Below are 17,347 nucleotides of genomic sequence, written 5' to 3' on the forward strand. Positions count from 1 at the left end.
AGTTACTCCAGCACTCTGTGTCCTCTTGTGTATTAACCAGCAATTGCAGTTGTGTGTTTCTGCTACTTGTTTCATGATAAGGGGTAAGCCACTTCGAACAGAGGTGAGGAAACACTTTTTCACACAGAGAGTTGTGAGTCTGTGGAATTTTCTGCCTCAGAGTGCGGTGGAGGCCGTTTCTCTAGATACTTTCAAGTGAGAGCAAGATAGGTCTCTTTAAGATCACGGAGTTAGGGGATATGGGGAGAAGGCAGGAACGGGGTACTGATTGGGGATGATCAGCCATGATCACATTGAATGGTGGTGCTGGATCGTAGGGCCGAATGGCCTACTCCTGCACCTATTGTCTATTGATAATCCCTAACTCGGTTAGAGTGGACAATCGTCAATACTGAACACCATCCCCCTCCACTGTGGTCCGTTATGTCGAGGATTGACTGCACTGAAATGGTTGAAGAGAAACTGTCTTTGTGGAGTTGGCATGCACCTAACAATGTTTCCTCTCGCAATCCAACATGCAGAAGGCCACGGGAGCTTCAGGTGGAGTGGTGCCCAGGCGGAGATCTCCTCGCGTTGTTTTTGGTAAGGTAAACTCCTTGGAGCCTCTATCTATCTCTCTCTCTCTCTCTCTCTCACTCGACCACAGATTTTAAAACCAATTTTAATGCATCTATTCCATTGCCCCCTCCTTATGTTTTGAATCGGCTTCCTATCTTTTCACAATATTCAATCCTTTTGACTGATTGCCGCATACAGGCTCTCCAGCCCACTGAGTCCATGTAACCTGCTGTGCCAACTTCATTTTCAAAGCTTTATTCCCGGGATGGCGGGACTGTCATATGCTGAGAGAATGGAGCAGCTGGGGTTGTACACACTGGAGTTTAGATGGATGAGAGGATATCTTAATGAAACATATAAGATTATTAAGGGTTTGGACACGCTAGAGGCAGGAAACATGTTCCCGATGTTGGGGGAGTCCAGAACCAGGGGCCACAGTTTAAGAATAAGGAGTAAGCCATTTAGAACAGAGATGAGGAAACACTTTTTCTCACAGAGAGTTGTGAGTCTGTGGAATTCTCTCCCTCAGAGGGCAGTGCAGGCCGGTTCTCTGGATACTTTCAAGAGAGAACTAGATAGGGCTCTTAAAGATAGCGGAGTCAGGGGATATGGGGAGAAGGCAGGAACGGGGTACTGATTGGGGATGATCAGCAATGATCACACTGAATGGCGGTGCTGGCTCAAAGGGCCGAATGGCCTGCTCCTGCACCTATTGTCTATTGTCTATAAAGCTCCACTGCTTTTACTTTGGTTTTAATATAAAATAATTTGACGATAGACACAAAAAGCCGGAGTAACTCAGCGGGTCAGGCAGCATCTCTGGAGAAAAGAAATGTCTGAGCTATACAGTAGGTCTGAGCTACAGGCAGAGGTTGAGTAGGCTGGGTCTCTATTCCTTGGGGCGCAGGAGGATGAGAGGTTATCTTATTGTGGTGTACAAAATCATGAGAGAAATAGACTGGGTAGATGCACAGAGTCTCTTGCCCAGAGTAGGGGAATCGAGGACCGGAGGACATAGGTTTAAAAGATTTAATAGGAATCTGAGGGGTAACTTTTTCACACAGGTGTACGGAACAAGCTGCCGGAGGCGGTAGTTGAGGTTGGGACTATCCCAACGTTCAAGAAACAGTTAGACAGGTACATGGATAGCGCAGGTTTGGAGGGATATGGACCAAACGCGGGGAGGTGGGACTAGTGTAGCTGGGACATGTTGGCCGGTGTGGGCAAGTTGGGTCATTCTATGACTCTAATAGGTGATGTTTCGGGTCGAGACCCTTCTTCAGACTGAGATTCAGGGGAGAGGGAAACGAGAGATATAGGCAGTGATGTAGGGAGATATAGAACAAATGAATGAAAGATATGCAAAAAAGTAACAAAGATATAGGAGACAGGCCATTGTTAGCTGTGAGCTAGGTGAAAACGAGTTTCAGACAACGAGACTCAACAAGACGACTTTGAAGCTAGTATGACTGGTGGGGGAGGGATGGAGAGAGAGGGGATGCTTGAAGTTAGAGCCATCACTATTCCTACCGTTGTGATGCAAGCTGCCCAAGTGAAATCTGCGGTGCTGTTTCTCCAATTTGTGTGTGGCCTCACTGACAATGGAGGAGGCCCAGGACAGAGAGGTCAGTGTGGGAATGGGAAGGGAAATTAAAGTGTTTGGCAACCGGGAGATCAGGTATGTCCAGGAGGACTGAGCGGAGGGGTTCAGTGAAACGATCGCCCAGTGTACGTTTGTTACAATCTTGAGTTGATAGTTGTAGCAAGGATGCGGATGTCAAAGACTAGAGGGCACAACTTTGAGGCAAGAGAGGCAACATTTAAAGGAGATGTGTGGGGTGGTGGGTGATGGTGGAGGTCGATGTGATAGTGGCATTAAAGAGGCTTTTAGATAGGCTGAAATCTGAAGAAGAGTCTCGACCCGAAACATCACCTACTCCTTCTCTCCAGAGATGCCTAGTTACCCCAGCATTTTGTGTCTATCTTTTAGATAGGCACATAGATATGCAATGAATGGAGCGATGTGGATTAGGTGTGGATAGAGGAGATTGGTTTAGCATGGCATCATGTTTGGCACGGACATTGTGGGCCGAAGGGCCTGTTCCTGTGTTGTACTGTTCTATGTTCCTTGTTGATCTGGAGATGTCTTTCATATGGATATGTCTCTCCCATAAAGGTGGTGTATTGTCATTCAGTAGATCTCTGTTGTCACCTATTCAAGCTTAGTTTAGTTTAGTTTAAAGATACAGCGGGAAACAGGCCCCAATCCGTGCCGACCAGCGACCCCCGCACACTCACACTATCCTACACACACTGGGGACAATTTACAATTTAAACTAAAACCAATTAACCTTAAAAACCTGTACGTCTTTCGAATGTGGGAGGAAACCGGAGCGCCAGGAGAAAACCCACGCAGTCACAGAGAGAACTATGTGGAGACAAGATGGTGGCAAGGTAGCGCAGTGGCTAGTGTCGCTGCCTCAAAGCTCCAGATACCCAGGTTCGATCCTGACCACGGGCGCTGTCTGTACGGAGTTTCTACGGTCTCCCCGTTTCACGCGTGGGTTTCCCCCGAGATCTTCGGTTTCCTCCCACACTACAAAGACGTACAGGTTTGTAGGTTGATTGGCGTAAATGTAAATTGCCCCTAGTGTGTGTGTGGGGCAGTGTTAGCGTGCGGGGATCGCTGGTCGGCGCGGACTCGGTGGTCCGCAGGGTCTGTTTCCGCGCTGTATCTCTAAACTAGACTAGACTAAACTAAACACCTGTGGTCAGGATGGGTCTCTGGCTCTGTAAGGCAGCAACTCTACCGCTGCGCCACCATGCAGCTTCGGAAGCTGGAAGCAAAGGAACGACGTCTGCAATGAGGAAGGGGTGCCTCATGTTTCCAGTGTGCTAATTCTATTTGATGATTTCCCCGGCTCAGGCGTGGGTACGTCATCATATGACAGCGTTGGTGTGTTCGCTGGGCCGTGACAAAACACAGCAGCTGTCTGGTGGTAGCAGCATTGTGCTGTCAACATATCTGCGGTGGCACTGACAAAAGGGCCACGTCTAACACAGATTTAGATCCATTGCTAATTGTCCCGCTGGAGTAGTTTGGACCAGAATAGTTGGTGGCGCAGAACCAGTTTTGAGGCATCTCTCTGACGCGGACGCAACCGATGAAATGTGAGGCAGGGACACGCGCTTTGAGATGCTGCGTGGATGCAGCGAGAAGCCAGGGCCTAAGGTAAAGCCGCGGTAACGGCACCGTGGGTGCGTCACTGAAGTAGCTCGTGGTACTTGGAGATGGATCGGGAAGGAGACGGCACCTGGAGTATTGTGCGCAGTTTTGGTCCCCTAATTTGAGGATGGACATTCTCGCTATTGAGGGAGCCCAGAGTAGGTTCACCAGGTTAATTCCCGGGATGGCGGGACTGACATGTGATGAAAGAATGGGTCGACTGGGCCTGTATTCACTGGAATTTAGAAGGATGAGAGGGAATCTTAGAGAGACATATACAATTCTTAAGGGATTAGACAGGCTAGATGCAGGAAAAATGTTCCCGATGTTGGGGGAGTCCAGAACCAGAGGCCACAGTTTAAGAATAAGATCACAAATTAAGAATTTAGGACTGAGATGAGGAAAAACGTTTCCACCCAGAGAGTTGTGAATCTGTGGAATTCTCTGCCACAGAAGGCAGTGGAGACCGATTCACTGGATGTTTTCAAGAGAGTTAGATTTAGCTCTTGGGGCTAAAGGAATCAAGGGATATGGGGAGAAAGCAGGAACGGGGGTACTGATTCTGTTTGATCAGCCATGATCACATTGAATGGCGGCGAAGGGCTGAATGGCCCACTCCTGCACCTATTTTCTATGTTTTTATATTTCTATGAAGAAACGCAGGAAGTATAAGTGGTGAGGTGACCTAAAATGGTGCGTTGCTGCCAGGATACAATGGTGAGGGGAATAGGTAGGATGAATGCGCAGTCTTTCACCCAGGGTTGTAGAAACAAAATCTAGATGGCATATAAACTATAAATATATTTATTTTTCAGTTTATTTATTCATGTGTGTATATATTTATATATTGGTATATGGACACACTGATCTGTTCTGTAGTCAATGCCTACTATGTTCTGTTGTGCTGAAGCAAAGCAAGAATTTCATTGTCCTATCAGGGACACATGACAATAAACTCTCTTGAATCTTGAATCATGAATCTTGAATCTTGAATCATGAATCATGAATCTTGAATCTTGAATCTTGAATCTTGAATCATGAATCTTGAATCATGAATCATGAATCATGAATCATGAATCTTGAATCTTGAATCTTGAATCATGAATCTTGAATCTTGAATCTTGAATCATGAATCTTGAATCTTGAATCTTGAATCTTGAATCATGAATCTAAACTAAACTAGACTAGATGGGAGCGGAATGATTTAAATAGGGGGCGACTGTTCAAGCTGTTCCAAGTTTTTTTAGAAGGAAGATTTTATCATATTTGTGCGGCATGGTGGCGCAGCGGTAGAATTGCTGCCTCACAGCGCCGGAGACCCGGGTTCCAACCTGACCTTGGGTGCTGTCTGTACGGAGTTTGTACGTTCTTCCTGTAACCGTGTGGGTTTTCTCCGGGTGCTCCGGTTTCCTCCCAGATCCCCGGACCGTGTGGATTTGTAGGTTAATCGGCCCTCTCTGTAAATTGACCCTGAGAGTGTATTGAAGGAATTGAGTGAGCGGGCGATTGCTGGTCGGCGTGGACCCGCTGAGTCGAAGGGCTTGTTTCCATGCTGTGCCCGCAAACTCTAAACATATTTGGTCATGCATTTTTTTTGAAAAAGTTAGTCACAGCTTGCTGTCACTGACACGGTGGCACAGCGGTAGAGTCGCTGCCTGACTGCGCTTGCAGCGCCGGGGAGCCGGGTTCGATCCCGACCACGGGTGCTGTCTGTACGGAGTTTGTATGTTCTCCCCGTGACCCGCGTGGGTTTTCTCCGAGATCTTCGGTTTCCTCCCGCACTCCAAAGCCATACAGGTTTGTAGGTTAATTGGCTTTGGTATAAATGTAAATTGTCCCTAGTGGGTGTAGGATAGTGTTAATGTGCGGGGATTGCTGGTCGGCTCGGACTCGGTGGGACGAAGGTCCTGTTTCCGTGCTGTATCTCTAAACTAAACTAAACTTGGTAGACAAAAATGCTGGAGAAACTCAGCGGGTGAGGCAGCATCTATGAAGAATAAGAGGTGGGCCATTTAGGACTGAGATGAAGTGCCGTGAGGCAGCAACTCTTTGCTTGAGACCATATATGTCAACTTCCAAGGTGTTTAGTCACGTAACATCGACTCTCGACAGTTGTGGACACGCATGACTTTATTGACTGAGTCAGAAGCAATAGTGAAGATACTTGTCCTCATGAACGCACTCTCTATAGAAGCACCGTCAGTCGAAGGCACTGAGCCACGTGAGGTGGAGCCTGTACAAATAACCAAACGCTTGGCAAGTGAAGAGGGATTTTAAAAATAGTCAACTAGAAGGAAGGAAAGCAAAATGGAGACATTTAACGAGCTGCTTCCACAGCTTAATTTAGGTTAGTTTAGAGATCTCCCCGTCCACCAGCGCGATCCAACACGCTCTAGGGACAATCTACAATCTTTACCCAAGCCAATTAACCTACCAATCGGCACGTCTTTGGATGTATAAGATTGTTAAGGGTTTGGACACGCTAGAGGCTGGAAACATGTTCCCAATGTTGGGGGAGTCCAGAACCAGGGGCCACAGTTTAAGAATAAGGGGTAAGCCATTTAGAACGGAGATGAGGAAAAACGTTTTCACCCAGAGAGTTGTGAGTCTGTGGAATTTTCTGCCTCAGAGGGCGGTGGAGGCCGGTTCTCTGGATACTTTCAAGAGAGAGTTATTATTATTATTATTAAAGCTTTATTTCAGACACAGGTCCATATAACACATCAAACAGTACAAAGAATTACAAAGATACATTAAAAAATTGCATATTAGCCTAAAATATATATAAGCTATTGCACCAATGCCGTCTTAGCCTAGAAGTGAATCTATAGCAGCTTTTCAGAGGGCTGACTAGGGCTTCAATTATGTGGTTCTCTGATTTGCCCAGGCGACACATAAAACTAAACATCAGCTGTCTTAAGAGTGCCTCACAGGTTGGCACTCTAGTGGATAGGGCTCTTGAAGATAGCGGAGTCAGAGGCAGAGAATTCCACATACTCGCAGCTCTCTGCGTGAAAAAGTTTCTCCAGCATTTTGTGTCTACCTTAGGTGTCAAGTCGGGTTGGGGACCCTTCTACAGACCGATGTATCAGAGAGAGGAGAACTTCTTCAAAGTAGAGCCTAAATGCTGGAGTAACTCAGTGGGTTTGGAGAAAAAGGAATGGATGATGTTTCAGGTCGAGACCCTTCTTCAGACCACCAAAGAAAGACACAAAGTGCTGGCGTAACTCTGGGGGGTCAGATAATAGAGAGCTTTAATAGCACAAAGAACACAGAACAGTCCGGTCCGAAGAAGGGTCTCGGTCTGTAATGTCACCCATTCCTTCTCTCCATAGATGATGCCTACCCCTCTGAGATACTCCAGCGGTTAGTGTCTATCTTCGGTTTGAACCAGCATCTGCAGGTCTTTCCTACACCCTTCTTCAAGTTGAGGAGATTCTGGGAACAAGATAACTGCAGATGCTGGTTTACAAAAGAGGACCCAAAGTACCGGAGTAACTCGGCGGGTCAGGCAGCATCTTTGGAGAACATGGATGGCCACCAGTGTCCCAACCTGAAACGTCACCTATCCATGTTCTCCACAGATGCTGCCTGACCCGCTGAGTTACTCCAGCACTTTGTGTCTTCCTTGGTTAGTTAGTTGACTGTTGTCACGTGAAGAGCTTGTCCTGCATGCTATCCAGTCTAGTTTAGTTTGTTATAGTCACGTGTACTGGGGTACAGTGAAAAGCTTTTTGCTGCGTGCTATCCAGTCATTGCTAAAGACTTCAACTCCCCCTCCCATTCCCACACTGTCCATTCTGTCCTGGGCCTCCTCCATTGTCAGAGTGAGACCCAGTGCAAATTGGAGGAACAGCATCTCATATTTTGTTTGGGTAGCTTACACCCCAGCGGTATGAACATTGACTTCTCTAACTAGCCCTTGTTATATAGCCCATGCTTTCCCTCTCTCTCTCTCTCTCTCTCTCCATCCCGCCCCCTTCCCAGTTCTCCCACCAGTCTGACTGTCTTCCTGATTAAATTTTATTCCAGTAAACTTCGTTGTCAGCTTCCCCAAGCTAACAATGATCCATTCCACATTTCCCTCAATTCTCGTCCCCTTTCACACCTCACCCTTCCTTATCTCTGTCTCTCCCTCTCTCCTGACTCTCAGTCTGAAGAAGGGTCTCGTCCTGAAAGGTCACCCATTCCTCCTCTCCAGCGATGCTGCCTGACCCGCTGAGTTACCCCAGCATTTTTGAGTCTGTCTGGCACTAACCCAATGCTCGATTCATAATGTAATCACTCCCTTTGTCATGTTTGATAACCACATTTCTGTGTGTGCGCGGGGAAAAAAACTCGAAGATCTGTCACTCCTAATTGTGTCTAAAATTAAATCTTTGGGCTCGAGACTTGCCAGCATGGAACTAAAAACAGGGATAAAACTGTGCTATCAGATTCAGTTAACGCTTGCCAACTACAAGCTGGCACCAACAGTAGCAAATGCTAAAGTTGGCAGGACAGTGTGGAAGGTAATAATGTATTTTGTCAACAAAATAGAGAGAGTACAGAGGAGATTTACTAGAATGTTGCCTGGGTTTCAACAACTAAGTTACAGAGATAGGTTGAATAAGTTAGGTCTTTATTCTCTGGAGCGCAGAAGGTTAAGGGGGGACTTGATAGAGGTCTTTAAAATGATGAGAGGGATAGACAGAGTTGATGTGATCAAGCTTTTCCCTTTGAGAATAGGGAAGATTCAAACAAGAGGACATGACTTCAGAATTAAGGGACAGAAGTTTAGGGGTAACATGAGGGGGAACTTCTTTACTCAGAGAGTGGTAGCGGTGTGGAATGAGCTTCCAGTGGAAGTGGTGGCGGCAGGTTCGTTGGTATCATTTAAGAATAAATTGGATAGGCATATGGATGAGAAGGGAATGGAGGGTTATGGCATGAGTGCAGGCAGGTGGGACTAAGGGAAAAAAATTGTTCGGCACGGACTTGTAGGGCCGAGATGGCCTGTTTCCGTGCTGTAATTGTTATATGGTTATATGGTTAATGTATGCAGATCAGGCATGTGTGAGGGCAGATGTTTAGATGCTGTAAAGGGCATGTCCCACTTGGGGATGTTTCACCCCTGGTACTTACCCCTTGCCACCGCAGGACACTTGTCGCTTTACCTCCTCCCCCCTTGACCATTCAAGGACCTAAGCAGCCTTTCCAGGTGCGGCAGAGGTTCACCTGCATCTCCTCCAACCTCATTGCATCCGCTGCTCTAGATGTCAGCTGATCTACATCGGTGAGACCAAGCGTAGGCTTGGCGATCGCTTCGCCCAACACCTCCGCTCAGTTCACAATAACCAACCTGATCTCCCAGTGGCTCAGCACTTCAACTCCCCCTCCCATTCTGAATCCGACCTTTCTGTCCTGGGCCTCCTCCATGGCCAGAGTGAGGCCCACCGCAAATTGGAGGAGGAGCACCTCATATTTTGCTTGGGCAGTTTACACCCCAGCGATATGAACATTGACTTCTCCAATTTCAGGTAGTCCCTACTTTCTCCTCCCTTTCTCAGCTCTCCCTCAGCCCACTGGCTCCACCTCTTCCTTTCTTCTTCCCGCCCCCCCTCCCCCACGCCCCCCACCCTCACATGAGTCTGAAGAAGGGTTTCGACCCGAAACGGTGCCTATTTCCTTCGCTCCATAGATGCTGCCTCACCCGCTGAGTTTCTTTTTTTTTAATGTTTATTTTATTTGAAGCAATTGTACAAGGAGAAAGTAATCGACATAACAATTATACAATTTTTGTACAGCTTCAGTTTTAACATTTTATAAACTAATAAGTAAATCGGAAAAAAGAAAAAAGGAAAGAAGGGAAAGGAAGAAGAAAGGAAAAAGAAAAGAAAGAATTTCAAAAAAGATACGAAATAGTAAAAAGAAAAACCCCTGAACTAACAAAGAAGTGGAGATATATCCCACTACCGTTCCCTACGCCCGCTCACCCGACCCTAGCGTCGGTTTTGAATTTGTGTTCAATCATTATGTTGTTGCAGAAATTCAATGAAAGGGGACCATATTTTGTCAGACAAAACAAGCCTTATTTTTTCTAGATGTAGTGTCTCGGTCATTTCTGTGATCCACATCTTCACTGTGGGGACTGGTATCTTTTTCCAGAATTTAAGTATACGTTTTTTCGCAGTTATTAAACCATAGTCAAGGAAGCGTCTTTGGAATATCGTTAACTTAGGGCAGCCCTCTGACATTCCTAATATTATTAGTTTTGAATCTGACTCCAATTGAATTTTGAGTGTTTTAGAAATGGTATTGAATCCCGCTGAGTTTCTCCAGCATTTTTGTCTACCTTTGATTTTGCAGCATCTGCAGTTCCTTCTTAAACAATGCTTTGATTTAATAGACATTTATTTTGAATGCAGCTTGTTCATGTCGATCTCAATGGGGAATGGGCCATTATCTTAAGGTTTACCTCAGAATAAATGAATCTTGATCCTATTTTAATCCTGTTTCCTCCCCCCTCAGACCTCGAGCAGAACAAGGACTTTAACCACGAGGATTATGAGTATGAAGATGAAGCCAAGCTTGTTATATTTCCTGACCACTTTGAAATCGCACTGCCGAACATTGAGGAGCTGCCGGCATTGGTCAGTGGTTTTCTGCAATATGATCCGACTCGATAGACAATAGACAATCGATGCAGGAGTAGGCCATTCGGCCCTTCGAACCAGCACCGCCATTCACTGTGATCATCCACAACCAGTACCCCGTTCCTGCCTTCTCCCCACATCCCCTGACTTCACTATCTTTACGAGCCCTATCTAACTCTCTCTTGAAAGTATCCAGAGAACCGGCCTCCACCGCCCTCTGAGGCAGAGAATTCCACAGACTCACAAATCTCTGTGATAAAGTGTTTCCTCGCCTCCGTTCTAAATGGCTTGCCCCTTGTTCTTAACTCCTAGGTGTTAGGGGTGCTCTTAGGTGTCAAGTCGGGTTCTACAGATCGATGTATGAGAGGGAAGAGAACTTCAAAGTAGAGCCTAAATGCTGGAGTAACAGCGAGTTTGGAGAAAAAGGAATCGATGATGTTTCAGGTCGAGACCCTTCTTCAGACCACCAAAGAAAGACACAAAGTGCTGGAGTAACTCAACGTGTCAGATAATAGAGAATATTAATAGCACATAGAACACAGAACAGTCCCGTCTGAAGAAGGGTCTCGATCCGTAACGTCACCCATTCCTTCTCTCCATAGATGGTGCCTCACCCGCTGAGTTACTCCAGCATTTTGTGTCTATCTTGAGGTAGAGATACTTTGTCAGAAGGGATTTGTTTGCATCTATTATATTAATGTGGATAGAACGTACTTAATACGTATAGGGGTAGTTAGAGTCCTAATTAGTTTAGCTTTAGGGAAACAGCGAGGAAACAAGCCCTGAAGAAGAGTCACGACCCGAAACATCACCCATTCCTTCTCTCCAGAGTTACTCCAGCATTTTGTGTCTATTTTTGGTGTAAACCTGCGTCTGCAGTTCCTTCCTGTTTAGTTTTAGAGATACAGCACGGAAACAGGCCCTTCGGCCCACCGGGTCCGCGCCGACCTGTGATCCCCGCGCACTAACACTATCCTACACCCACTAGGGACAATTTTTAACATTTACCCCAAGCCAATTAGCCTACAAACCTGCACGTCTTTGGAGTGTAGGAGGAAACCGAAGATCTGGGTGAAAACCCACGCAGGTCACGGGGAGTACGTGCAAACTCCGGATAGACAACATCCGTAGTTGCGATCGAACCCGGGCCTGCGGCGCTGCATTCGCTGTAAGGCAGGAACTCTACCGCTGCGCCACCGTGACTTCCCAGGTCTACTCTGCCGGTTCAGTCATGGCTGACGTGCGTCTCCCCCCACTCAACCCTGTGTGTGTTTTCCTGTCGCTTTTCTCCATCCGCCACTCTCCAGGTGACCATCGCCTGCGATGCGGTCCTGACCGCGCCGTCTCCGTACGGAAAACAAGATGCCGAATCCTGGGAAGAGGAGCTGAAGCATTCGAAACACGAGGACAACCTCCACCAGCTGGACAACGGAGTGCGTATCCCGCCCAGGTCAGCATCATAGGAGGGTCTCGACCTGAAGATGCTGTTTAATGTGGATGAATGTGAGGTTATCCACTTTGGTAGCAAAAACAGGAAGGCAGATTACTATCTAAATGGTGTCAAGTTGGGAAAAGGGGAAGTACAACAGGATCTGGGCGTCCTTGTACATCAGTCTATGGAAGCAAGCATGCAGGTACAGCAGGCAGTGAAGCAAGCGAATGGCATGTTGGCCTTTATAACAAGAGGAGTTGAGTATAGGAGCAAAGAGGTCCTTGTGCAGTTGTACAGGGCCCTAGTGAGCCACACCTGGAGTATTGTGTTCAGTTTTGGCCCCCTAATTTGAGGAAGGCCAGTCTTGCTATTGAGGGAGTGCAGCGTAGGTTTACAAGGTTAATTCCCGGGATGGCAGGACTGACATATGCTGAGAGAATGGAGCAGCTGGGCTTGTACACTCTGGAGTTTAGAAGGATGAGAGGGCATCTTATTGAAACATATAAGATTATTAAGGGTTTGGACACGCTAGAGGCAGGAAACATGGTCCCGATGTTGGGGGAGTCCAGAACCAGGGGCCACAGTTTAAGAACAAGGGGTAAGCCACAATGATGCTGTTAAACGTGGGCAGGTGGGACTATTGTAGTTGGGACATGTTGGCCAGTATGGGCAAGTCGGGCTGAAGGGCCTGTTTCCACGCTGGATCACTCTATGATTCGGCACTCATCTCACTTGTGTAGGAAGGAACTGCAGATGCTGGTTTCCACCGAAGGTAGACGCAAAATGCTGGTGTAACTCAGCAGGACAGGCAGCATCTCTGGAGAGAAGGAATGGGTGAGTTACTCCAGCATTTTGTGTCTATCTTCGGTTTAAACCAGCATCTGCAGTTCCTTCCTAAACTTTAGTTTAGTTTAGAGATACAGCGCAGAAACCAGCCCTTCGGCCCACCGAGCCTAATGCTATCCTACACACTAATGCTATCCTACACACTAATGCTATCCTGCACACAGCAGGGACAGTTTACATTTACACCAAGCCAATTAACCTACAAACTGTCTTTGGAGTGTGGGAGGAAACCAACATTCTCGGAGATGACGTACGCAGTCACGGGGAGAAGGTACAAACTCCATACAGGCAGCGCCCGTAGTCTGGATGGAACCCGGGTCTCTGGCGCTGTGAGGCAGCAACTCTACCGCTGCGCCACCGTGCCGCTATTCTTCTTCTATGAACTAATCTCCTCTGCCTGCCTGCACGTGATCCATATCCCTCCATTCCCTGCATATCCATGCGCCTGTCCAAAAGCCTCTTAAACGCCACTATCATATCTGTCTCCACCACCACCTCTGGCAGCACCTTCCAGCCACCCACCACCCTCTGTGTAAAAAAACCCCACAAACCTGCACCTCACAATAGACAATAGGTGCAGGAGTAGGCCATTCGGCCCTTCGAGCCAGCACCGCCATTCTATGTGATCATGGCTGATCATCCCCAATTAGTTCCTATATCCCCCCCCCGACGCCGCTATCTTTAAGAGCCCTATCTAGTTCTCTCTTGAAAGTATCCAGAGAACCGGCCTCCACCACCCTCTGAGGCGGAGAATTCCACCGACTCACCACTCTCTGGGTGAAAAAGTGTTTCCTCATCTCCGTTCTAAATGGCTTACCCCTTATTCTTAAACTGTGGCCCCTGGTTCTGGACTCCCCCAATATCGGGAACATGTTTGCTGCCTCTAGCGTGTCCAAACCCTTAATAATCTTATATGTTTCAATAAGATCCCCTCTCATTCTTCTAAACTCCAGAGTATACAAGCCCAGCCGCTCCATTCTCTCAGCATATGACAATCGTTCAAGTTATGTCCTCTAGTATTGAATATTTCCACCCTGGGGAACTGTTTCTGACTGTTTACTCAATCTACAGTATGCCTCTGATAATTGTATATGTTCCTGTCAGGTCTCCCTAGAGCCTCTGATGTCCCAGAGTAAACAATACGAGTGGTTAACCTTGGGCAGCTCGGTGGCATAGTGCTGGTGTTGCTGCATTATTGTTTGGTGATTTTTGTTTACTGAAGGATTTATGAATAAGTGAATGAATAAGTTTATTGGCCAAGTATTCACATACAAGGAATTTGCCTTGGTGCTCCGCCCGCAAGTGACAGCATGACATACAGTGACTGTTAGGAATGACACATAAAACATTGAACATTAATAATAAAACATTATTGATTAAACATGTGGAACCAAACAAAAAACCAGAGCAAAAGGAGGCTACAGGTTTTTGGTTATTGAGTAGAGCTACTACTCGTGGGAAAAAAAGCTGTTTTCATGTCTGGCTGTGGCAGCTTTGACAGTGCGGAGTCGCCTTCCTGAGGGAAGTGATTCAAAGAGTTTGTGACCAGGGTGAGAGGGGTCAGAGATGATCTTGCCTGCTCGCTTCCTGGCCCTTGCAGTGTATAGTTCGTCAATGGAGGGAAGGTTGCAGCCAATAACCTTCTCAGCTGATCGGACGATTCGCTTTATATACTAAATACAGAGATATGGATCATGTGCAGGCAGCAAAGATAGGCTTAACTTGTTCAGCACGGACGTTATGGGCCGAAGGGCCTGATCCTGTGCTGCACTGTTCACTGTTCTATGATATCTAGAATCTAATGTGACAATGTGGACACGTTGAGAAAGCTGGGACTCTATTCCTTGGAGCACAGGAGGATGAGAGGTGATCTTATAGAGGTGTATAAGATCATGAGGGGAATAGATCAGGAAGATGCAGAGAGTCTCTTGTCCAGAGTAGGGGAATCGAGGACCAGAGGACATAGGTTCAAGGTGAGGGGGAGGGGGGAAGTTTTAATAGGAAACTGAGTGTAACCTTTTTACACAAAGGCTGGTGGGTCTATGGAACAAGCTGCCAGAGGAGGTAGTTGAGGCTGGGACTGTCCCAACATTGAAGAAACAGTTAGACAGGTACATGGATAGGACAGGTTTGGAGGGATAAGGGCCAAATGCGGGCAGGTGGGACTAGCGTAGCTGGGACACTGTTGGCTGGTGTGGGCAAGTTGGGCCGAAGGGCCTGTTTCCACGCTGTATCACTCCATAACGCAGGTGGTTGGTTACTCTTAAGATGGATGTGTACACCTCTGACAGAATGCAGGAGTTTGTTTTCTCGCCGTTGACTGATGTTAACCAGCGGGAGGGTTGAGTGTAAATTCTAACGCTGCCTTCTCCTGTCCTGTCCTGCCTTGTCGGCATGTCGATGCAGTGGGTGGAAGTGTGCCTGGTGTGACCTGCGGGACAACCTGTGGCTCAACCTGACGGATGGCACCGTGCTCTGTGGCAAGTGGTTCTTCGACGGCAGCGGAGGGAACGGACATGCCCTGGAACATTACCGCAAGAAGAAATACCCCTTGGCCGTCAAACTGGGAACTATCACACCAGACGGCGCAGGTCAGCTCAGTTTATTGTCACGTGAGCCGAGGTACAGTGAAAGGCTTTTGTTGCGTGCTATCCACCAGTTAGATCATCCGTTTCAATATTAAACTATACGTTAATGACCTAGGAAAGTCACAGAGTGCTGGAATAATGAAATAATGAATTATGAATGAATGAATAAGTTTATTGGCCAAGTATTCACATACAAGGAATTTGCCTCGGTGCTCCGCCCGCAAGTGACAACATGACATACAGTGACAGTTAGGAATGACACATAAAACATTAAATATTAATAATTAAAACATTATTGATTAAACATGTGAATTAAATAAAATAACTCAGCGGGTCAGGCAGCATCTGTGGAGAACATGGAAAGGTGACGTTTCACAGAGTGCTGGAGTAACTCAACGGGTCAGGCAGCATCTGTGGAGAATATGGATAGGTGACGTTTCACAGAGTGCTGGAGTAACTCAGTGGGTCAGGCAGCATCTGTGGAGAACATGGATAGGTGACATTTCTTGATTAGTACGGGTGTCAGGGGTTATGGGGAGAAGGCAGGAGAATGGGGTTCGGAGAGACAGAGAGGTAGAAACATAGACAATAGGTGCAGGAGTAGGCTATTCGGCCCTTCGAGCCAGCACCATCACTCAATATGATCATGGCTGATCATCCAAAATCAGTACCCCGTTCCTGCTTTTTCCCCATATCCCTTGATTCCGTTAGTCCTAAGAGCTGTATCTAACTCTCCACTGTCTTCAGTGGCAGACAATTCCACAGATTCACAACTCTCAGGGTGAAAAGGTTTTTCCTCATCTCAGTTCCCCTTATTCTTAAACTGTGACTCCTGGTTCTGGACTCCCACAACATCTGGGAAAAAAACTCCTGCATCTAGCCTGTCCAATCCCTTATATATGTTTCTATAAGATGCCCTCTCATCCTTCTAAATTCCAGTGAATACAAGCCCAGTCGACCCATTCTCTCATCATATGTGAGTCCCGCCATCCCGGGAATTAACCAGATTGATCAGCCATGATTGTATGGCGGAGTTAACTTGATGGGCCAAATGGCCTAATTCTGCTCCTATCACCATATGGTTTCGGGTCGGGATTGTTCTTCAGACTGATTGCAGGGCTGTGGTGGGGTGGGGGTGGGGTGGGGTGGGGGGTGGGGGGGGGGGAGGGTGTAGGGGGGCAAGAAAGATAGAGCATTTTGTCCATTCCCACCACACATGCTGCCTGACCCGCTGAGTTCCTCCAGCACTTTGTGCTTTATCCAAGATTCCAGCGCCTGCAGTTCCTCAAGTCTCGTTTTCAGCTGACGGGCGGCGTGGGTGACAAAGGCTGGAGGTGAGAAGGAGACAAAAGGGGGGCTGATGCGGAGCGAAGAGGAGTCAGCGAGATGGAAAGGTCATAAGTGATAGGAGCGGAATCAGGCCATTCGACCCATCAGGTCTACTCCGCCATTCGTTCGTGGCTGATCTATCTCTCTTTCTCCTAACCTCATTCTCCTGCCTTCTCCCCCTAACCTCTGACACCCGCACTGATCAAGAATCCATCTATCTCTGCCTTAAAAATGTCCATTAACTTGGCCTCCACAGCCGTCTGCGGCAAAGAATCCCACAGATTCACCACCCTCAGATGGAAGGGGAGGGGGGGAATGTGGGCAGAAGGGAAGGGTGGGGGTGGGGGGGGGGAGGGAGAGGCATGTGGGAAATAGGTGACAGGGGATTGGAGTCGGGGTGAAGACTGGTCTTGAATCAGTGCATTTTTTCTATCCTTGCAGACGTGTACTCATTCGATGAGGAGGAAGCAGTGCTCGATGCAAACATCGCCGAACACCTGATGCACTTTGGTATCGACATGTTGAAGATGCAGACGGTACATGCAGAATAGAGTCATAGCCCACACCGGCCTACATGGCCCAGCTACACCAGACCCACCTGCCTGCGCTTGGTCCATATCCCTCCAAACCTGTCCTATCCATGTATCCATCAACCAACATCACATTGAATGGCGGTGCTATTGCGCGTCTATTGTCTATTGTCTACCTGTCTAACTGTTTCTTAAACAATGGG

General features: G+C 47.4%; 1 protein-coding gene across 4 annotated transcripts in view; it reads left to right on the forward strand.

Annotated features, from left to right (window-relative positions):
• usp13 (ubiquitin specific peptidase 13) overlaps positions 1-17,347 on the forward strand; it is a 59,330-nt gene that overhangs the window by 8,388 nt on the left and 33,595 nt on the right. For all 4 annotated transcript variants that reach the window (XM_033031290.1, XM_033031293.1, XM_033031294.1 and 1 more), the window contains exons 3-7: positions 522-582; positions 10,295-10,416; positions 11,727-11,869; positions 15,104-15,288; positions 17,056-17,150. In XM_033031290.1, coding sequence (XP_032887181.1) covers positions 522-582; positions 10,295-10,416; positions 11,727-11,869; positions 15,104-15,288; positions 17,056-17,150 — 606 coding nt within the window. The remainder of the gene's footprint in view (positions 1-521; positions 583-10,294; positions 10,417-11,726; positions 11,870-15,103; positions 15,289-17,055; positions 17,151-17,347) is intronic.

This window comes from Amblyraja radiata, chromosome 13 (assembly GCF_010909765.2).
Source record: "Amblyraja radiata isolate CabotCenter1 chromosome 13, sAmbRad1.1.pri, whole genome shotgun sequence".
In the NCBI taxonomy this organism is placed as follows: Eukaryota; Metazoa; Chordata; class Chondrichthyes; order Rajiformes; family Rajidae; genus Amblyraja; species Amblyraja radiata.